The sequence below is a fragment of the Pseudonaja textilis genome, chromosome 2 (assembly GCF_049901715.1).
Source record: "Pseudonaja textilis isolate UNSWEBS1 chromosome 2, rPseTex1.2, whole genome shotgun sequence".
NCBI classification, from domain to species: Eukaryota; Metazoa; Chordata; class Lepidosauria; order Squamata; family Elapidae; genus Pseudonaja; species Pseudonaja textilis.
In genome coordinates this window covers 203,615,810-203,638,917 of record NC_141991.1, presented here as the reverse complement: position 1 = coordinate 203,638,917, position 23,108 = coordinate 203,615,810, and the positions used below count along the sequence as shown (strand labels likewise).

The 23,108-nt window shown below is 36.2% G+C and overlaps 1 protein-coding gene across 2 annotated transcripts in view; it reads left to right on the top strand.

The window, feature by feature from the left end:
- The window catches only part of GRAMD2B (GRAM domain containing 2B), a 55,100-nt gene extending 32,720 nt beyond the window's left edge, over positions 1-22,380 (top strand). For both annotated transcript variants that reach the window (XM_087926893.1, XM_026720559.2), the window contains exons 2-14: positions 431-553; positions 3,772-3,859; positions 6,099-6,165; positions 7,212-7,315; positions 9,288-9,383; positions 9,899-9,970; positions 10,617-10,697; positions 12,290-12,401; positions 13,150-13,272; positions 14,303-14,390; positions 15,152-15,262; positions 18,707-18,800; positions 20,080-22,380. In XM_087926893.1, coding sequence (XP_087783019.1) covers positions 431-553; positions 3,772-3,859; positions 6,099-6,165; positions 7,212-7,315; positions 9,288-9,383; positions 9,899-9,970; positions 10,617-10,697; positions 12,290-12,401; positions 13,150-13,272; positions 14,303-14,390; positions 15,152-15,262; positions 18,707-18,800; positions 20,080-20,121 — 1,201 coding nt within the window. In that variant the 3' untranslated portion in view covers positions 20,122-22,380. The remainder of the gene's footprint in view (positions 1-430; positions 554-3,771; positions 3,860-6,098; positions 6,166-7,211; positions 7,316-9,287; positions 9,384-9,898; positions 9,971-10,616; positions 10,698-12,289; positions 12,402-13,149; positions 13,273-14,302; positions 14,391-15,151; positions 15,263-18,706; positions 18,801-20,079) is intronic.
- Positions 22,381-23,108: the final 728 nt, after the last annotated feature.

The window sequence follows — 23,108 nt, the reverse complement described above, 5'->3', positions numbered from 1 at the left end:
ATATATATATATATATATAAAACGGCACCAATGAAATTAGAAAAAAATAGGCTTGATGTAATAAGTAATATAGTCAGCATGGAAGTATAACTGACTCTATGTGGCTTTATGGTGATATTCTCTGCATTTGCTCTTAGCTTCCACCTCACTTCATGATGGTATGATTCATTTGGTCCTATCGCAAGAGCTTGTGGGTGGAGGGATAAACTAGCTCCATTCTGAATGTTTTAGATACATGTGGGGAAAGCCAGATCTTCTGGTTCTTCACTCATAACATAATTAATAGTAAAAAATCTTTAGTTCTTCAAATGCCTCCATTCAAAACATAAGCTATACAGGCATGTGGTTGGAATTGGCAACTGTAATTGAAGCTTTGAACTACTGCTTTATATTTTTTTAGCTCTAACGAATAATATTACTTTTATTACAGTTCAGAAAATGAAAATGGAACAGAAGAAAAGAAGAAATTGGGAAAACCAGGCTTTGGGGTGCCACAAATATCATTTAATGAGGCTGACAGCTTTGAAGACCAGAAAAAAGTTGCACTTGCACGGTAATGAACTAGATTTGTCTAGAACCAACTAGATGAAACTTTTAGATTAGATAAATTGTTACATCTCTATTCCAAATCATAACTATGTCAAAACCATATTTTGTGAATGTTGGAGATCTTTGAATTCATTGACATAAGTTTCTACATTATCTCTGATCAGGATAAAGTTTGAACCTCTTCTGTAAGATCTGGCTTTCCCTTTTATATTAGTCTCTCCCAGTGGCTGGGTTCCCAGCTCAATAGAGGGGGAACAAGAACATCTGTGCAAATCCAACCACCACATCTCTGTGTGTACCTGACTAATTTGCAGATGCCAAGCACTGCATTTGAAAGTATAGAAGGGCTGGAAGTAAATTAATCTGGATGCAATTACACATTTCTCCTAATTGTTCACAGGTTCTTGCTCTTCTTATTTCTACAACAGGGATGTCAAACTCAAGGCCTGTGGGGTGCTTAGATCTGGCCCACGGGGCTGCCCTGGAAATAGCAAAAGACCAGCCCGCGGTGCCTCTGCCAACGAAAACGGAGCTCTGTTTTCAGTCACGGCAGCCTCCTGCAACCTTCTGCCAGCAAAAACAGAACTCGGGAGGGCTGCGCACAGCCCTCCTGAGCTCCATTTCTCTGGCAGAGGGCTTCAGGAGGATCCCTCCAGCCCCATCCAGGCCATCACAGGTGTCCCCGATTTGAATAATGTCGAGCTGGCCACACCCACCCTGGCCATGCCCACCCGGCCCCCTGAGGTCAATCACAAGCCCGATGCAGCCCTCAATGAAATCGAGTTTGACATCCCTGTTCTAGACACCTCTGGTTTTAATTCTTTGGATGGCATATATTTGGAATTGTGAATAGTCCTGTGTATAAGTGAACCGATTCCTCTTCTCTTTCTTAGAGCAGCAAAACTAACATGACTGTTGGAAAATGAAATATTGCCATTTGAAACTAGAAATAAATGTTAGGATTTTTCCAGTTTCCCAAATAATAATTCTACAGAAAAATTACATTAAGAGAGAGATTCCCAAGTTTTGGAGGGTAACTAGCTCATTTTGAGAACAAAATGGCCCCCTGCCCTATTTTATTTTTTAAGAATGTCTCTGGGTCCACAATGGATTTCAAGACCGTTTTTGGAAAGATGATTCAGCATTTTTCAAACTTAAAACAATCATAAAATTTAATTCAGATGAGACATGGAGCTTGGTGAGAGCCAGTAGGGGCATTTATAGCCACCCTTATACTCATAATTTAGATTTCAGATGTATGGCATTTCTTCACTTTGTTCTATCATAAATTGATCCAAGATTCCATGCTGGTCCAATCCAATAGCAAGCATTTACACATACCACATTTTTCCTTATTGCACATATAAACATATTGTGCAATTTAGGGCATGTCAATTTTTCAACTTTCAATTTCTAAACATTAGGAGCGCTCAAAAGTTGTGACATGCTTTGAGACTGTAAAGATATTTTGCTTACTTTCATATAATTTAGGTGTGCTTTGTAAGTAACTATATAAATATCATAACTTTTTAACATTTTGTTTGTTTCATTCCACTAAGTATTTGTATTGCATTTTGTTTGCCTATATATAACAGTGCAGTTTATATTCCATTCCTTTTTCTTATGTTTCTGTATATCTTTATAGTTATCCCTGTAAGAGTGAAGTGCATTTTTTTTCTTCTCTGTTGGACAGAAGTACCCAACTGTGCTTTGGGGGCAGAACTGAAGTTTTTGCCATTGTAAAAACTTGAAAAGAAGGGACTATTTCCACTAATTAGAGGTCAGGGAAGGATTTAGTCAAATGAAATGAGAAGAATGTTGCCGGTGAGAAGGGTGGACTCTTCAGTCACATTCTTGGCTATGTCAAAATGTTCAGTATACTCAAGATACTTTGCAGTATTAGGCTTCAAGTTTCAAAGTTTCAAAGAGGTGCTTTGCTGTGTTGAAGATTCATTCAAAGCACAGAGCTTCAAAGCAGTGGGATCTCCTCACTGTGAAAGCAAAGAGATGGAGTTGCTTCCCTTCTGCTGCTCCAAAGTCTCTTTGACAACCTTTTTGTGACTCTTCCAGTATCCAGAAAAGCTTTGTGAATACATAGTATACTGAAAGCTGTAAGATGATGCAGAACTCTTCAAAAAGGAAATTGTATCATGACCCCTATTTATAAGTTAAATTGCATTGGTCTATAATGCACAGCACCTTACTTGGACAAATTTGGACACTCAAATTTTCTTAACCTCCAAACATGTGATATTTAGCTACCAGAATTGTCAGTAATGGCCAAACTGGAAGGGAATGCAAGGAACTGAAGTTTAGGTTGGGAAATGCCAATATAGGCATCATTATACTACCATATGGATTGTTTCCAACATATAAGATACATGACTAAATAGACAGATCTGTTAATACTAAGCATCCAGTTTAAGTCCTCAGTTACAACCACATTTGGCACCAGGATTTCCATCACAAGTCATTATGGTTGTAAGTTGAGTTGAACCCAATTTTATAACAATTTTTACAGTGGTTGTTAAGCAAATCTCCATAGTCATTAAGAGAATCATGTGGTAGTTAAGTGAATCCAGCTTCCTCAATTTTTTTTGCTAGAAATTGGCCCCAAAACATTGTTACAAATTATCATCATGTGACACTGCAACCTGTCATAAATATGAGCCAAGTGCCAAGTCCCCAATTGCAATCATTTAACCGAGAAAGTGGTACATCTGTTGGACATGTAAGTACAGATCATAAGTCACTTTTGCCAAGGCCATCATAACATTGGATTACTGTTAAATGAATGCTCATAAATTGAGGACTGCCTGTATTTTAAAGAATAGAAGTTTTGATGAAAGGCTTAACCAACAGATCTATTGCAATTTTCTTCATTAGAGGTAAAAGGTGACCCATTTTCCTCAATGAAATACACTATATCACCTTGCAGCCTGCTTGTTGTTTCTTACTTGTTTTTCTTGAGCATTTGCAAGAGCTGAAAGAGGCTTCTGATCCTATATAGCCAGAGAAGGCTGTAGAGCATTGAAGTAGGAAAGCTATGAAAGTCATTCTCTTTACAAGCAGAAGCAAGAAATTCACATCTTTAAGGGTATGCTTTACTCAGAAAAATCCAACTCATCCAACTCATCCAACTTGGCTACATTTTTTAATGTGAAAAATCTATCTTTATAAAATGAGAATAATGTAACAGCACTATAATCTGATTTCCTTTAGGTCGAAGACAATTGTGGATAATAGTTTCTTGATGTTAGATGGCAAGAATGACTCAAAGGCTGAAAGGAAGAAGCATAGCTCAAACCAGGTACTGAGAAATACTCATCTGTTTAATATCTGAAATGTCAAAGACCCTGGTTGTGGCAGAACAACAAAAGGACTGCACACAACATCAGGCTGAAATAGCACGTCGGTGTCAAAATGCCAGATGTTTGAAATACCATCTACCCCATAACTCTGGTTTATAAATAAGGGGTCATATTTGGAATCTGTAAGAGCTGATCCTTAGATGCACTTTATCCTCTGAATTAGTTCACGTATTAAGCTAAAGTGTGTTTTCTTTAATAATTAAATCAATAGTTTTAGACAAGTCTAACCTGCTTGCGCTGGTTCACATGGACCAGTTTTTAAATGCAAATCTACCCAACCTTCCTTTCTCTTCTCTCATTCTCCCTTTGTGTCCTACATTCTCCATCTTGTCTTGATTCTAGGCTAGAGTACACTGTGTGATGCTAAATCCAGACAGCTGTCCCCATGGTGAAAGAAAGAGCAGCAGCTGCTGCTGCTGTTCACTTGGCTTTTGATGGGGTGTCATTGAGCAGGCATGCTGGATGTGGGAAAAGATTGTGCTGTGTAAGCAAGGAGAAGAACAACTGGGCTCTTCATCCTGCTCCTATGCATTTCACAAGAGCTATGTCAAGGATTTCCACTGGTTTAATAGAGACCAATATGGATCTTGTTCAGATTTTCCATGCCACCTGATAATGGCAATTATATATCTCAAGATATTTGACTCTATGTGTTGATGCTGTTGGAAGAATGGTGATGAAAGATGCAGGCCATTTTCATACTCTTTATTAAAGTTAGGATAAAACAAGGCTCTGTTTCTCATTAACAGCTGCATTAGTATTAACATTTGAGCTTTGGTAGCCATTGGTGCTACATGGCTTTGCATAATTAAAGTGTTGTCTAGATTACCTGTGACATGGGCATTGAGCATAATACAAACAGTGGCTTGTAATGCAGTCTGGATAGGCTGGGTCAACACTGCTGAATTGTTTAAGAGACGACTACAGGCAGGTTGTATGTGCTTACAACCAAAAACAAGCCAAGAGATTTGCTGCTGTCCCATTGTTTAAGTAAAATATGTTTTTGAATCAGCATACTGTGTGAAGCCAACCAGCCATTACAGTTCATACTCCATCATTTTTGTTTGTTTGTTTAAATATGTAATCCTAAGCAAGGGTGGTTTGTTAGGCAAACTATGGCTTGCAACAGTCAGAGGGTGGTGATAGGAACTCAAAAAAGAGAGACAGTCGGGCACAAATGTATTCAGCATAATACCTTTCCCCAAGTATAACCTGCAATGAAAAGAGCTGCTTATGGCATGAAACTATGGGGCCTGAGGTTTGGGGCAACCTATAGCTCTTGAAGGAAGGAATGCATATCTACAAACATATATCAAACAAGCCTACATGACTCCTAAAGAGTCAGTATGCATACAGTAAAGGCTCTATTCATGATTTATCAAAACAAAGTTATGCCTAATTTTGATATATCTGGATTTATCTTCACTGAATACGCCTCAGTTGACTAGGTTTACTCAATAAGGCAAGTCTTTAACCATGGCTAATAAAACACAATGATTGGTTTACCGATATGCTAACCAAAAGCGAAATAAATTCATCTGATGTTGATTGTATCCACATATAACTAAGCCCAGAATCATCAAATAATTAAAGTAGTTAATTATTGTATTGATTCTGATCCTCTTGGAATAATGAACCACTTGAGGAACTACAGCAGTGTGACTTATTGTGCTTTCTTATCTTAGCAGATAAGAAAGACTAAGACATCTTTTTCCCTTAGGCAAAGTTTGTTGTGTGTGTAAGTTTTATGTATAAACACTGTGCCAACCCTGGAAAATACTTGTGATCAAAATAATTCTATCTAGTAACATACAGAGGTGAATTTCTTTTGAGTGTATAAATTCTGTTTCCAGCCTGGAACAGGAACAAACTTACCTTTCCAGAATATCAGATTCTGATTCTGATTGGTGGAGGCAGGAAGTCAAAAAAAATCAAGATGGCAAGTGCAAATACACCATCTAAGTCCTGCACTGTTTTATGTGTCTCATGTTCCTACAAATTTGTTCATCCTATTTTTGAGAAGTATGTGCAATATAATACAGTTCCAGTCCTTTCCATCTGCTGATTAAAAAAGTATTCCCAGGATTTAATAATAAACTAGGCAAACAAGGGTGGGGACCGTTAAAATAATATAGCAGTAATCAATCCAAATTTGTTTGTTTGTTTGTTTTGCTTTAGTTCAAGGCAAATGCTCATTTTCACAAGCTGTTTCTAGATGTCCTAATTGATGAACCTTTGAAGCAAAGTAAGTGGAATGCCATTTTTATCTGTTATGTTGCATTTTTATAAGTCATGTTTTCTACAGGTAATCCTTTTTTGGTAATTGCTTTGGATAGCAACCATTCACAAATACAACAGCAATAAAAAAAATCATTTTCCAACCAAGGCAGCATTTAAGACAACAAAAAGCCTTCAGTGTAAAATTGATTAAGGTCTGGTCAGTTTCAGGCAGGGGCTGCCAATCTGCAGGAGTTTCTAATCCACTAATTAAGGTCACAGATCTGAGTTTATTAATTTACCTTAGTATTTTGGGGGACATGCTCTTCTGCAGAGAAAAGCAACTCAATAAGGAATAGCTTGTTTAAACAAACTTTTCCAAGTGGCAAAAAGAGAAGAAAAAGATGGATCATGCATAGGACACAGTAATAAGAGGATCTACATAAGAAGGCAGCAACCAATAATATTCGCAGCATCTTGATATTAGGGTTATGGAAAGTTTCACTTATGCCTGGCTTCCTTTTTTCTGGCACACACACACAATACAGTTCTGGTTCATAGCACATTCTAATTGTAAGCTTGCTTTCCCATGTAAAATCCCAGTACAGGTGGTACTCATTTAGTGACTGACTCATTTAGCAACTATTCACAGTTAGAACAGTGATGGAAAAAGTAATTTTGTGACAAATCCTCACATGTATGACTTTTACAGGTATGTAAAGCAAAAGAAAATTATAGTAAGAGCATAAATATTCATGGCTGCACAGTGACAGCTTTGCTTAACGTCCAAATTGCTGGTCCCAATCTCACTCATTAAATGAGACTACTAGTATTTCATATTGAACAGCTCTTTCTACTCAATATTCATGTATCAAGATGTAGATTTTGAGACAACTAGAATATTTTTCCAGACTTTTTAATCTTCGCAGAGGGTTTTCCCCTCTCAGAAATGCCTTTGAAATTGCAATATTTGTTTTAAAAAAATTATCTTAGATATATAGTGTGTTAGATACATTGCCTGGTCAGGCTGTACATATTCCCAGTTAGATAACATTACTCATGTGATCTTTGTAGATTTCACCTGTGCCTTACAGAAAGAAATCATGTATCAAGGGAAGCTATATGTATCAGAGAACTGGATTTGCTTCCATTCCAATGTCTTTGGAAAAGATATCAAGGTAAACAAATATAAATAAATATAGTATATTGAAATAAATAAAACATAAATATAATATATTGGCCATGCAGGTACAAAGATAGCCAGGGAAATGATTGAAGCCCGGAAAATGGGCCCCTCGTTAGTTAACAGGAGTGCTGAATTACCACCAGCTTATCAAATAGTTAGGAGCTGTGTTCTTGGCAGCACAAGAAAATGACAGGCGATTGCCAGCCATCAACACACCATTCAGCCAATAAGAAGGCACCACATAAGCATGACTCACAGAATAGCCCAGAGCACATATTCCCGTAGAGAGAAATTCCCTGAAGATGGGCTACAGCATGAGTAAATTGGAAGAGTAAATCTCTGGTCCCGGTGACCAACCCAAATTCGATCTTGCATCATTATCCAGGGACACATATATTTGCCTTCATTCGTAAATAGATAGAGCTTATGGTGTGCTAAAGAGCCTCGGTGGCGCAGTGGTTAGAGTGCTGTACTTGCAAGCTACTTCTGTTGCAGCCACTGCCTGCAAAAATGGCAGATCAAATCTCACCAGGCTTAAGGTCGACTCAGCCTTCCATCCTTCTGAAGTGGATAAAATGAGGATCCAGATTGTTGGGGACAATATGCTGACTCTGTAAAAACTGCTTAGAGGGGGCTGTAAAGCATTATTGCTAAAGTCTATTATGCAGGCCTAATTTTTATTTAATAAGCAACCAAATGCTAATGCTATATGGCAGGGATCCCCAACGCCAGACTGCGGTCCAGTGTCAGGCCACAGCTTATTGGGAACCAGGCCTGTGGAAATGGTAGGCAAGTGCACGTGCATGTGCACACAAAGCTGCATTAATTAAAGATGGTTGTGCACACATGTACAAAACCATCCCCTCTCTTCCCCAGCCGCCACTCCACCGGTCTCTGAGCTGAAAAAACTGGGGACCAATGCTATCTGTCATATGCACTATATAAGTAGAAAATCAGACAACTTTGTAGCATATGAGCAATTTAAAGGATTACAGTGAAATTGTTTCTATTGGCTATTTGACCAATAATTTCAAAGGTAAATTCTCACTTTGTAAAAGCAAAACCGTAAGAAAGCAGCAGGCTTTACTTCATAAGTTGAATTTCACTAGCCCTGGAACAGGATACAATTTGAGATGTTCAGCCTGAACTCCCAACTATAATGTGTGTTTCTTGCTTCGTAGCAAACTATAGTTAGATTCTGCCTTAGCATTATGTGAAGATTCAGTTTGTATCTTTACTTGTAAGTTTCTCCAGTGTGGTTTTATTCTCAGAGAAGTGCTCAGCTAATTGCATTTTTAAAAATCTTTTCCTTCACAGCAAGTTTTTGAACTATTTATTTGGTTATAACATTGTTGGGAAGAAAACAAATACATGGAGTGCTTCCCAGCTGGATATAATAGAAATGAAATTTAGCTGAATATTTTGCAGTATTAGAAAACTGCTTAATTATAAAGAATTTTGCCAACCATTCCTTTTTATGACATTTTTAATCAATCTGCCTCCATTTCCTAATGATTAGCATTGTAACTGTATTTTTGGGTGAAATAGAGGTCAAAACACAATGTAGTAGAACTGCATATGTTAAAAATATTTTTGGAATATTTTTAAATGATAAATACAGAAATGGGCAATGCAAATCAAAAGTAGCTTTCAAGCCTCTTGCATTCATCACAGATGGAAGCGTAATAATTTTAAGCCCCCTGAAAATAACATCCATCTATTTTACATGTTTTATTATTTTTGTTATAACAAAATGTAGGCATCAAATTGGCACTCAAATTAGCTTAAATCTAAAAAAAACCCCTGTCTAGCTTTATCTGAAAGTATCTAGGTAGTCACACAGCAGAAATTACCTTATAAAAACCAGTATTCACTTCTTTGCATAGGTTCTGCTGCATAACCATTAATATTGTTGTTTAGGTTGACGTCTTCATCTTGTAACAATTATTATGCTTTCATTTTAGATTACTATACCTGTATTATCTGTAACACTAATAAAGAAGACTAAAACGGCCCTTTTAGTGCCAAATGCTCTCATTATAACTACAGTCTCGGATAGGGTAAGTTCTCATTTTATTTACCACATTATTTTGTTATGGGGGTTGTTTCTATTTCTGGATCCCTGTTTTGGGAGTATAACTGGGAATAAAAATTGAGGACTATATGAATTAGAAATCATATATTTCTGTTTTACAATTATTCTCTTATATTCTGTGCTCTTTAGTAATATCATTCCCAAAAAATGGGAAGTGGCACCAAATGTGATTACATAATAAATAAAGATAAAGCATTCTTAATATATCATGTTGAAGCTGATCTTGCTCAGGCAGAAATGTGCTAACTTGATGAAAGCCTTGGCACAAAGTAACAGTCCAGAGAGCCTCTCATAATCTTCAATTATGAAAGGCAGATGATTAAAAGTCAATTGAGTACATGGGATTGCATGTGGTATGTAGATGCTTCAGATCCTTAAGTAATAATTAATAGGGCATACTTTAGTAAGAATAATAGGAAAGGCAAACTCTACTAGTCTTTCCTGGTTTTAAATAATATTTGTTGGTGGTTTTCTTTACAGTACATGTTCGTCTCTTTTCTGTCCAGAGACACTGTTTACAAACTGTTAAAATCTATTTGCAGTCATCTAGAGGTAAGTAAAACTTTCTTCAGCCGTATGTGCAAGGACAAGTCATTGGGATGGGATGGGATGGGAGGTTCTGAGGGTATGGCTTGGTGGACATGGCAGGGGAAGGATACTGTAAAATCTCCAGTCAGAGGTGGTATTTGCTGGTTCTCCGAACTACTCAAAATTCCTGCTACCAGTTCTCCAGAATTGGTGAGAACCTGCTGAATACCACCTCTGGATGGGATGGGATGGGATGGGATGGGATGGAATAGGAATAGGAATAGGCATAGGCTTAGGAATAGAATAGAATAGAATAGAATAGAATAGAATAGAATAGAATAGAATAGAATAGAATAGAATAGAATAGAATAGAATAGAATAGAATAGAATAGAATAGAATATTCTTTATTGGCCAAGTGTGATTGGACACACAAGGAATTTGCATAAAATCTCAGTATACATGAAAGCAACAAAGTTACATAATCATAAGATACCAATAGGAGTAGGTAATAGGAAAGATGGTTACTTTTTCAGCACCATGTCATAACCTTGAACAGTGGCTAAGCAGGGCAATGGTTAAGCAAGTTCTACCTGTATATCTCTGGCTATTTCTAATATTACTTGGTTAATCCTAGTCCAACTGTGTAATTTTTAAAATTGCACATTTCAGAATGCGAGTGTTGGCAACAGTCCTAATCCTTCTCCCTTAGAAAGTAGTTTCAGAGCTGATTGTCCTACAACATTATCTCTGGTAAGTTTATTTTTGAAGAGAAAAACATTTACAGTTGAGAGTTACATTAGAAGTAGCCTTTTTATAAAATAAAAGAAAATATTTATTAATTTTATTTATGTACTAGAATTTCTATAGTTTCTGATAGCTCTGAGTGGCTTATGTCCAGCAATAGCAATTTAATTCCTATCAAAAAATGTCAGCGGACATCTAGTAGATGTCTTATTCAAAACAAGTAGTTTCATTTTCATTGTCCCCAACATTTCCTGAATATCCATATCTTCAAACTCTTTGGAAGTACAACAGAGATGAAGTGGCATGGATATCCCAAGGCAAGCTATCCTACTGAAAGAGACCACGAGTGAGACATCTCAGTTAGTGGATCCCTATAGGAAACATTTAATGGAGGGACCCTTAATAAAATTTCTCTCTCACTTATTATTGCATGGGCACATTCAACCTGAGAATGTGGTGGTTTCAAAGGTAGCCAAGTATTGAGCCATGAAGAGCATATTACAATATTCAGCCATGAGATGACAAAAGCATGAATTATTTTTACTTTTTATTGATTAGACTTCTATGCTGCCCATCTCATCAAGGTGACTCTATTATAATGTACCTCCTCATACAGAAAAGGGCACAACTGATATACATGATGTAATTCTGCAAAGATCCTCTTAATGTATACTAGAACTAAAGTCTACTTTACCAGGGGCATGAAATTTAGCCTTTATCATCTGTATGCATACATACATTCACACATATAAATATATAGTTGAACCCCCCCCCCCCAAAAAAAGTGACACATGATGATTCTTCCAAACTAAGTTCTTTATTGTTTGCATACCTATAGACAGAATCTTGTCAGACTAAGCACTAAACACAGAATCTTGTCAGACTAAACACAGACTAAACATTATCAACATCTACCATACATTCAGAGAACTATTTGGGAAAGACTATTTTCACCTGCTTTCTCTCAAACAAAATATCTGGATTGAGTTGTCCCTTATTCCTCTAGAATGCACCCTCTGCCACCTGGGAACCCAGCCTGTTGCATTTCATCACAGAAACAATAAGACTAAGTAACATCTGCATAACTATTCAAGTTCTAATGTTCCTTCCCATCAATTTCAAAGATGTAAAAGAAATAATATTATCTGCAAACTAAATCATCTGAAGTCGCAGGGCTTGATGAAAATCAATTGGTGATGTTTATGCACCTGGAAGCTTAATCTTCCATCTACAGTCTTATTGTTCCACCCATTAGGCTGCCTATGCTTTCCACCTGTTGTCTATTCCATTTGCACAACAGCATGTGAAATTGATTGTCAATCTGTGTTGCTACCTAAGTGGACAGATTGATTTCACAGAAGTGTGATTGACTTGGAGTTCCATTGTGTTGTTTAAGTATTCCCTTTATTTATTTTTGAGCAGTGTATATACTGTATGTAACTACCAGCAAGACTCACTGTGTTTTATGGAATATGTGGAAGTAGACATAAGTAGGTCTGTACTGAGATCATTTTTATTGTCATCTTTTTCAACTTTGAGGGAAGAAAGGAAAATAACTGATATTTAACTGGCATTTCTGATACACTGTCCCTTTCCAGGATTTCAGCCATGATTTCTCTGAACTGGATGGCATCATACAGAGACGTAGAAAGGAGATGGAAGAGTCCAGCAGCACTGGATCTCAAACCCCAGAATTGGAACACTTTCAAGGTTTCCATTTAAACAATTGTTTCTCGACTATCCTAAAACACCACCCTTTAGCCCGGACATCTGGAACACTTCAGCAAAGAATGGGGAGTACAAACATTGTTTAGATGTATTGTGATAACCCAGGGTGGGGTACAAAACAAACACAGTCATAGAAAATAGGTGAAGCCCCTTTTATCCATTCAGTTTGCTTCCAAATGCCGAATATCTTTGACGGAAGACAAAAAAACTCCCACACAGTTACACGAAGAAGGAAAAAAAGCAACACAAACCAGGCAAGATAAGGGCTGGAGGATGTCCACAGATAACACACTTTGGGAAGGATGCCAAACTCAGAGAGGAACTATAAACTAGAGATATTTACACAATTTGTTTCCAGCATTTGCCAATACGCAGGTCCACACTGTTATTCAGTTGTCACACCTGCAGCCCATGAAGAGGATCAAGGCCCTCTCCTCCCGAGGAGACCACGTCTCTCCCTTATCCTCTCCTCCCTGTGTGCCCTAGGATGGATAGGGGATGGGCCTGGGTCCTCGTCTGACTGCTCAGCCGGTCTCTGCCCTTTCCCAGCCTCCTCCACAACCTCTGGAACCACATTTCCACTCCCTGTTGGCTGTTCCTCCTCTCCCTCAGAATCAGTCTCCACCAGAGGCATGGCATGTATCAAAGTACTTCATCGGCATTTATTGGTCTCAAAACTGTTCAAATGGCCCACGCCTGCTTTTAGTACATGTTTTTTCTTCTCCAACAGATTATCACAAGACTGATAACCAGTCTCATTTTAAAAGTTCCAAGACAGACACAAAAGATGCCCATAAAGATGTACAGTCTAAATATAGGTGTGATGATCAAATCAGGAATGTTTCAGGAAACAGTAAGTAAATCTTGTATTTCTTTGGGTTGACCCATAACTGTGGCCAGAATTGTATAGTTTCTTCTTTGTCATATGTTGATTGGCTCACTGCAGTCTCTTTGTTAATGGATTGGCAGAAATGTTTCTTATTTGATTGAAATTGGAGATTCTGTCTATAGGATGCAATTCAAATTTCGTATCTGCTGATATTTACTGCTTTATTATTTCCAGTGCTTCCTTGATCTTCCTTGTTTCTAGGTGACATTTCTTAATAAGGTACACTTTGGTGGTCTTATTCTTCATTTTGTTTTCTTTTTTTCATCTGTTCCAGCCTGTTTGCATCTGATCTTAACATGCTGATTTTATTTTCCAATCTAATATTTATTTATTATTGGGGTTGTGTCATGTTGTTATTTCAATCAGTTTTGAAGTACAGTTCTCTAGATTGAAATGAAATGATAAGGTATGTGGATTTACATGGAAAATGGAGGAGAAAAGCAAGAATTAGAGACATTGGAGGAAGAAGGAGGCCTAATTTATAGCTGTGAGAACAACATAAAAGGACTGTGACTTTCTATGTAGTCTCCCAATTTCCTTTAATTTATAGCAGGGAGTCTACATATGCTTGCAGATCAATTTCTTAACCACAGATTGTAGCCTTGAGTATTTTTGGAATTCCTTGCCTTGCCTTGTTATTCTGAACATATTTCCATTCAGATCAGTTTACATCTTAGAATGCATCTCCCATATGGTGAGAGAACCTAATCTGGCTGAAATAATAATAATACATTTAAGCTATAAATTTTAATCAAGGCTTTTTGAGATATTTTACCATCTTCATGTTAACTAGACAAAGCTAATTCACCTTAATTAAGCAATATTAAACTACAACTTACATTAATATACTTATTTAATATATTTCATAGCTGAGAAGAAAAAGAACTGTCAATTTGAATCTCCTTGTTATTTTGCATTTCTAGTCTCCCACTATTGTATGTGTTTAGCCATAGTCTTTTCAAAGGCTAAGTTAATTTTTCCTTTTATCTCATAGTTTCTTCAGGAATCCTCGGATCTTTTGACAGAACGAATTTTCAATTATTTTTATCAGTGACACACATACTAATTGTTTATGCAATTCTGTAAGTACATAGAACCATTTCCTCAAATTACAAAACCAAGCATAAGGCTGAGAGCATCTTTCCTGGGATATAGTGTGAAAGTTGGACATGCAGTGGCTAAATAAATGGTTTCTGAATTTCTTTTTCTTACTTGCTGCACACAAATAAAGATCTGAATATGTTCCACTGTAACATTTCCACTGGGGGAAATGGAGAGAGAAAAATGTGATCTGTCTAAATTACTCTGAATTGTGTTATATGGATAACAAGCTTATGTCATTTCCAAAAGCATTTTGCTAGACTCCTGGAGGTAACAGAAAAGAAGATTGATGGATTATTTTCGAGGTTTATGGGCAAAGCAGAGCAGCAACACTGTAAATCAAGTAGCAGATAAGGGGATTGATAAAGAAGAGCAAATTTCTGAGGAAACTGTTGAATAGGGCAAGAATATGGGTCAGGCCATTCACTGCTGGAGCAGACAAGAGCCCAACTCAGTAACATTTGCTTTCCTTGTTGGTCTCACAAGGACCTTTCTCTTTCCCTGTTCAAGCTGTTTTAAGGAACAATATCTTCAACCTCCTTCTGAATATCTGTTTACACAGATGAGCTGAGGTAAAATTAAAGCACATCGGCACAGGATTTGACAAAGCATAGTTAATGTTACCTAATTTAGTGTAACAGGAGCTTTGATATTGTAATAGGTTTTCTATATTACAGATGAGTTTATCTTACATGGGCAGTCACCTGTTCATGTTTTTTTTTCTTCTACATCTCTCTTGCAGTGTTTTTATCCTCATTTGTTCCACATTCTATATGCGATATAAAGTTAATCGTTTGGAAGAGCAACTTGTATCTATGGCTTCTACTGTGGATCCACATATGGATGAATACAGGTACTCTTTATTGAAATGCAGCGCTCTTTGTATTCTTTTGTATTGATTGTTCTTCACCATCGTTCCTGGGTGCAGGGAATCAGTGATCATATTATAGAAACTCTACCCACGCTTTTTTTTTTTTCAAAACAAGAAAGATGACATGGTCTACCTGAGAATATGGCTAGTCCAATATCCACTTCTCACACTGGCCAAATACAAGCAGGACATAAAAATTTAAGAAATAGATTGTTTATGATTCTAGAGATAAATCATCTGAGTAATAAGTTTTCCAAGAAATCCTTGGGGAGAGACTTTATCAAAAGTCTGAAAGTCCAAGCATGTAACATCTCACTGATCAACTATATCGACATTCTTGCTGTCATTCTGACTTTTTCTGGTGCCACATTTATTCTTCTTTAATCAGGCTTTTGCTCTTTTTTTAATGTTTGTTTTTTATATTTGACTTACATAGCCACCCATCTCACATAGATTACTCTTATGGTAAAATAGACTTTAAAAATACATAATATAAAAACACACAGCTGCCAAGCATAAAAGCATAATTATTAAAAAATTCAAGAGTTGAGCTATATCACACAGGGCCCATAGCCTGCCTAGCTAGTTTTCTGCTTTTTGTACACATTTATTATTTTTTTTAATTGCAAAACAACTAAAATATGCTACTCAGACCATTTTTACACCTTACACCATATTTTTCATTTCTTTTCTAGGAAATTGACTTTTTGTTTATCCAACATTTTTATTTTTTAAATAGGTATTTTTCCATATACAAGTAGTTTTCAGCTTATGACTGGTTGCTTAGTAATCTTTCCAAGTTATAAGAGACACCCCCCCCCCAAAGGTATTTATGACCCAGATTTGAAGTTTCAACAACCCATGATCCCACATTTGGAGCACTCGCAATCAGCCTACATTTATGACCGTTTGCAACATCCCGTGGTCATAATTTGTGATTTTTTTTGCCAGAAACCAGTGTTTACTTCCACTTTCTGGCAAAAACCCCCATCCATTACAAACAATGGGTTCCCTTTCTGGGGTTCATTAAATGATCGTCATGTTCACTTCACAATCTGTAGACAACATTTAGAACCATAATTAAAATTAAATGCAAAAGAGGCACCAGGACTAACTAGAGGCTTCATGCCAACTGAAATAATACAGTTTTAATATGCTCCCTGAATGTGAAAAGAAATGGAAACATCCTCATTTCTGGGGTAACATCTTTCAGGCAATAGGATCCACCACTGAAAAGCCCTAGCCCTCATCCCACAAACCTTAGAGAATAGGGGACCCTTGGTATATGATTGTCCTAACCTGGCAGGTTATATCTTGCCTATTATAATATAACACAACTCTGTACATGTTGTAGATGGACTTTTTATCTTTACATTAGTGGTTTTAATAGTCATGCCATTATTGACTCTCAATGGGGTTGCACTTCCACATTCAAGACTTTGTCCAAGATACTTTGTCCTCATGGGCAAACGGCAGGTCGTAGCTGAGGTCATAAGGCAGGGGTCTTCAAACTTGACTGCTTTAAGACTTGTGGACTTCAACTCCCAGAATTCCTTCTCCAGTCATGTTAGCTCAGGAATTCTGGGTGTTGAAGTCCACAAGTCTTAAACTTGCCAAGTTTGAAGACGCTTGGCATAAGGCATTTGCACATGTACATCTAATGTGTCAGTTGCTCCCTTTTCTAAATTTGGAGGCCATTCAGACTCATGCCCGACCATGTTACAATTGGATTACTGTATTGTAAAAAATATTAGCAGGTAAATACTTTTCTAGCATGAAGACAGACACTCTTTAGTGAATTTCTGCAAAAATGTCTGCTACTGAAGTTATAGGACCAGAGTTAGATTTTATGTGTGTAAAGAATCTAATTGTAACCCAACTGTACAAACCCTTATACCATGTGATGCTTTACACAGTGTTTTCATGCTTTAGTGGAATGCTAACAAACCCTATGCAAGAAAAACACAACTCATAATAACCAAAGTAAATGTACGTTCAATTTCCATTTCTTCAGAGTGCCATTTCCATCCAAAAGCTTCAATGTGCTTATACAGTAAATGAATATTCTCATTCTTATAAAAGACACATTCAAGCAATTATTTTTAAGCTACACTTTCAACAGCCCTAGTGTATTCCTAAAAAGATAAGCTTGAACCTTTATTGTAATCACAGACGAAAATACAATGGAACAGCTGTATAAAACCCATAATTTACTACAAAATCACTATTAAAAAGAACTTTAATATCCACCCTAATACCCTATTCTTTAAACTGGTGCCTAGAGTAATAAGTAGAATAGAAAAACTTGGCAGTGGACTTGGATGTTTAGGTCTTGCTTATCCAGTCTTGGATGTTTAGGTCTTGCTTATCCAAAAAATAATAAGCATAGAATTTACAGGGTATACAGACATAATAGGTTCTTACAATTACATTTCTAAAGTTACAATAAAATAGGGCATATGCTAGAATTTCAGCAGCATCTCAAACCAGAATGACAGGTTCTGTTGTTATAGAAGATGTTTGTGAATCTGCCTTCCACTGCTTGTTAAAGAAGGAACATTAAGTTGGTGAGTGTGAACAGTCTGTGATATTTAGAGACAGTTTGCTGCTCAAAGTACTTTGTTGGCTTAGAACTAGAGTCAAGATTGCTGTCCACAATTTTTGTAAGGCTGATACATAACTGTCCAACTTTTAACATCTATTGTTCTTTGGTGGTACAGTCTTTGCTTACTTATAGCCAGTTCTTTGAACATCTTTACATTTCCAAGGTGATATAAAAGTGTCAGTGAGTATTAAGGCAGTGAGATCCTGTGAGAGAAAAGTCAACTTCAGACATAAAACTAAGATATTAATTTGTGGCCTATATCTGCTTCAGTAAGCAACTTCTGTATGAAAGACCATGCTGAAGATACATTTAAAGATACAACAAATTTGGACCAAATAGTCTCATAGATAGTCGATTGCACCTGCATCACATAACACCTGAGTTATGGGTTTAACAATAAACATATTAATAAGGATGTAATTGATCCTTTTGGCTTTGAAAAATGGCATGATAGCTGCAATGCACTTTTGGCCATTTCAAATAGTATAAGCAATGTGCTTATTTTTATGCTAATCTGTTGAATGAAAAATCATATCCAGTTGTTTAAAGCACTTGTTCTACAAATGCTGTTAATTAACTGGACACATGAGTTATATTTTATTTTTTAGAGAAAATCATAATCTTTGTTTTACCAATTCATATGAACATATATTGCTGATATGAGTCTTGTATCAAGTTGCTATACTCAATGCATATCAACATAAAGGAATAAATGTGTCTTTTCTGCTGTGTTCCAGTTATGTTATTTAGTTAGATTTTTAATTTATTCCATCTGTAATTATACATTGCCTCACTTTCTCAACCCATATTCTCTATTTCAGATATCCAATACAAGGTGGTTTGGGATATCACCAAAAATTTAATGTTGATGGTCTGTATGCAGAGCTAACAGCTAATCTTATCAAACTGGAAAAGGTAACTGGAAAGAATTGCTGAACTACAGAAAGCAAAAATAGTGGAGAGACCTCATGAACATAAAGATGGAATTGAGATTTATTGGGGTGAAAAGATGGTTAAATATCTCTTAACTGGGTAGGAACAAAAGAGGTCAGATGGCTGAAATCTTTCATAGCTCTGTAGAAGATATTTTAATAGGGATAGCTTGCCTAACCAGCCACATAAAGAAGAACGCTAATAAAACTTTTGAATATAAATTCTATAAAATTTAAGAAAATTTTCTAGAAGATTCTCCTCCCCCCATTGTCTAAATTAGGCAAAAATCTATTCACAAAATATAATTCTTTGACATTTTGTCTGTCCCCACACTGTATACCAGTGATGGTGAACCAATGCCATGTGTGTGTACATTCCCCAACACACTATTTTTCAAAGCAGCCCTGTTATTATTTAATTTTCAGAGGCTGTGGAGACCATATAAGAATGGAATATACCTCTCTTGTTTTTTCTCTTTTGATTTTTTTTTGAGGGGGGAATTGACATTACAACAGAGTCAAATTAGATATTTGTGCCATCACTGCTGAATACCAATAAAATTCTGAACCTGGAAATAGTAATTCTTCTTCACAGCCTTGAAAATACTCATTTAAAGCAGTTTAGGCCTCTTCAGTTAATCTACTTTTCAGGTCAGTTCATATATAGTCTTACTTGTGTAATATCCCTTCCTATGCTATAGACTTATGTGAGCATTTACTGAGAAGCCAGTCCTTCAATTCATAGCATTATTTTTTTTTTTGTAATAATAAAAGTCACTTTTCTCTAAATGTTGCAATAAGTCACCTTGTTCTCTAGACCAGCAGCCCCTAACCTTTTGGGCACCAGGGACTGGTTTCATGGAGAGAGGTTTTTCTGTGGATTAGAGTGGGCGTGGTTTTGTGTGCTGCCTGCATCCCATGGATGGAGCTTCACTTGTTTGCACGGCCCAGTTTCTGGCATGCTGCAGACCAGTGCCGGTTCATGGACCAGAGATTGGGGATCCCTACTCTAAACACATATTGTACTAAGACAAGACAGGGAGGAGTAAAGGCTGTTGGTCTAAATCACTGCTGTAGAATTAATAGGCTAGACATAATAGTTTTAAAAATGTAATCTTCAATGTTATGAATTTACCTGGATTGAGTCATAATAAAAGAAAGTATTCCACTTTAGGTATGATTCCTATTGAACAATTCATCTCTTATCCATGTAGCAGCTAGTTTTATCTATATAATGTGTTCTGTATTTTATTTTCTCCAAGATACAAAGCAATTTACAGAAGCTACTTGAAGACAATAAGTGAACTGCCTGTTGCCTTTCAATTACTTCATTCGCACCTCATTTTTTCTCTGGATCAGCAACTCTGAAGATAATATCAGGCTTAGCCAATCAAGTTATGTGTACTTGAGCTCAGTTCAGATTCATAGTTCTCATGCAATAGCATCTGTTTTCTTAGAGGACAATCCATTTCTTTGTCTACTCTGTATATGATGAATAACTGAGGGAATCCATCTCAGGCATTATTATTATGATCCTGACTGGCTCAGGTTTGACTCAATCTTCCATCCTTCCGAGGTCGGTAAAATGAGGACCCAGATTGTTAGGGGCAATATGCTGACTCTGTAAACTGCTTAGAGAGGGTTGTAAAGCACCGTGAAGCGGTATATAGGTCTAAGTGCTATTGTTATTGCTATTATATTGCTTAAACTATCATAATTCCATTCTGTTCTACTGTTTTTTAGGCAACCAATATGAGCATATGCAATTTGCTGTGGAATTATGCCTGAAAAACTTTATAGTTGTATATGCTTATATTTGAAACATTCTAATTTTCTTTTTTCTCTCTACCTGGACAAGAAGGAAAGTCTGAACATATTCAGAATGTCATTAACTGGACTCTATAAACTTAATTTTGTGACTACGTTAGCATATTGATTTGATCGAGTTCTTTCCAGTTGGATCTGGCATGTTCCTACAAAGTTGCCAAATAGAATCTGGGCTGCATGCTCAACTGCAATTAAGTATATTTTCCTGTTTTACACAGGATCATGAACGCACACATGCATGTACACCTATATTCACTAAAGCCTTCATTGGTAAAGATTTCTATCATGTCTAGGTAAAGCATATCCAAGGACTCTTGTAATCAAAGTTTGACAATCCTAATTTCATAGAGTTGGCTCAGACCAAATTAGTAACATGTTGAGTCAGGTGAAATGTGTGTGTGTGTTTCAGTGATAGTTGACTCCTGTCAACTGCCTGGACTGTCCCTGCAGTTTTCTTGGCAAAGTTTCTGTAGTGGTTTGACTTTGCTTCCTTCCTAGGAGAGATTGTTCCATGGTCTTCCAGCTGGCTTTGTGCCTAAAGTGGGACTAGAACTCTCCTGGCTTCTAGCCCAGTGCCTTAACCGCTATACCGAACTGCCTGTCTGTAGGCCTAAGTTGGACATTATTTTAGAATTACATTGGTCTTAGTGGTTCACTAATACAGTCATTTGTATAAGTTATAGCCCTAATTTCTACTGGAGTTTAAATATGTCATCAATATTTAGCCCAATAATGGGTTGATTTAGATGGCCTGAAATCTGTGCATTCCTATTCCAATTATCCAATTGATATGTTTTTAAATAAAACAGCAAATCATCTACAAAATTATAGTGGAAGATCAGATAAAGACTTTATAACAGGAATCTGGATTATTTCAACCAAACCAATTGATAAACTCATAAATTTGACATACTTTAAGTTAATAAGCCAAGGTTTGGGGGATTTTTACTTTATCCAACTCCTTATTTTTCCTTTTATTTTTGATATACTATATATGTTACTGTATTTAAGTATTGCAATCTGTCATATTTGTATTAGAATTTTCATTTCATTCATTCTTATGGAAAGATGGCTAATTCATGAGTTCAGCATCTCAAAACAAGTGATGAAGTAATGTGCAATATTAGTCCATAGCATTTTAATATAAAGCCATGATTTTTCCATTAGAATATCCTTAACTTCTGCTAGACAGACAGTCCTTGATTAAATGATCACAATTGAGCCCAAAATTTATGTTGCTAAATGAGACATTTGTTAAATGAGTTTGGCCCCATTTAATGACCTTTCTTGCCAGTTGAGTGAATCATTGCAGTTTTTAAGTTAGTAACACAGTTGTTAAGTGAAGGTCACAAAAGGTGATCACATGTCCATAAGGACACTACAACCATCATAAATATGAATCATTTGCCAAGCGTCCAAATTTTGATTATATGACCCTGGGGATCTTGCAACAGATATGTGAAAAATGGTCATAAGTCACTTTTTCCAGTGCCGTTGTAACTTTGAACAGTCACTAAATGAATTGTTGCAAGTCAAGGACTACTTCTACAGTGTAAGAGAAGTATCTTACTGTTGATTTGACTCTTCAGCTCTCAAATGAGTTAGATCATATTAAAGCTATTCAAAATATGTATATCTGTAAATAGCCAGCTTTCTGTTTATATAGCAGAAATGTTAATTGTGTCATTTCTATGAAATGTAATTTATATATTTAAAATAAACTATTTCTGAATGTACAGTGAATTCATTTTTGTTGAAATGCATCTTAATCAGAAGTCAGTTTTGTATAGTGGGATTCAAAGGGACAGTTTCAATACAGCAGTGGGAAGAACTATGAAACAAGCTTATAAAACACATGCTAAACCATGGTTTGAAAGAGAACAGCTCTCTTTCAAACCATAGTTTGACATGTGTTTTATAAGCTTGTTTCATAGTTTTACAAATAGTATACAACTCCAACAATAATTGCCCAAGTACATAAATCGTAAAGTAATAAATGTTGGAAATGCCACAAAAAAGAAACATATCTGGTGGACCTGCAAAAAAAAAAAAAATACTGGAAAAATGTACATAGTTACCCAGAGAATTTTGGAATGAAATTTAAAGTGGAACCACTATTTATTTTATTAGGTATAATTCCAGAACCTATCAAAAAGGCATACCATAATTTATTAAGACACTGTTCGTGATTGTGAGGATTAACTTTGCACAAGAAAGGGGGAGGTCAGAAATTAAATACCTTTATTAATTTTAGGCTTGTTTTATTATTAGTTTAAACATTTATAAATAATAATATAGTGGAGCTTTTGACATTAAATTTGAATTCATACTTTTTGATATTGTAAAAGTAATATATCCTGCTTGGAACCCTTATTAATGTCATATTGATAATATTTGCACAACTTGAATAATTAATAGATATCTTTTTGAAAGTATATCTTTGTTTTAAATAATTGTAACAAGA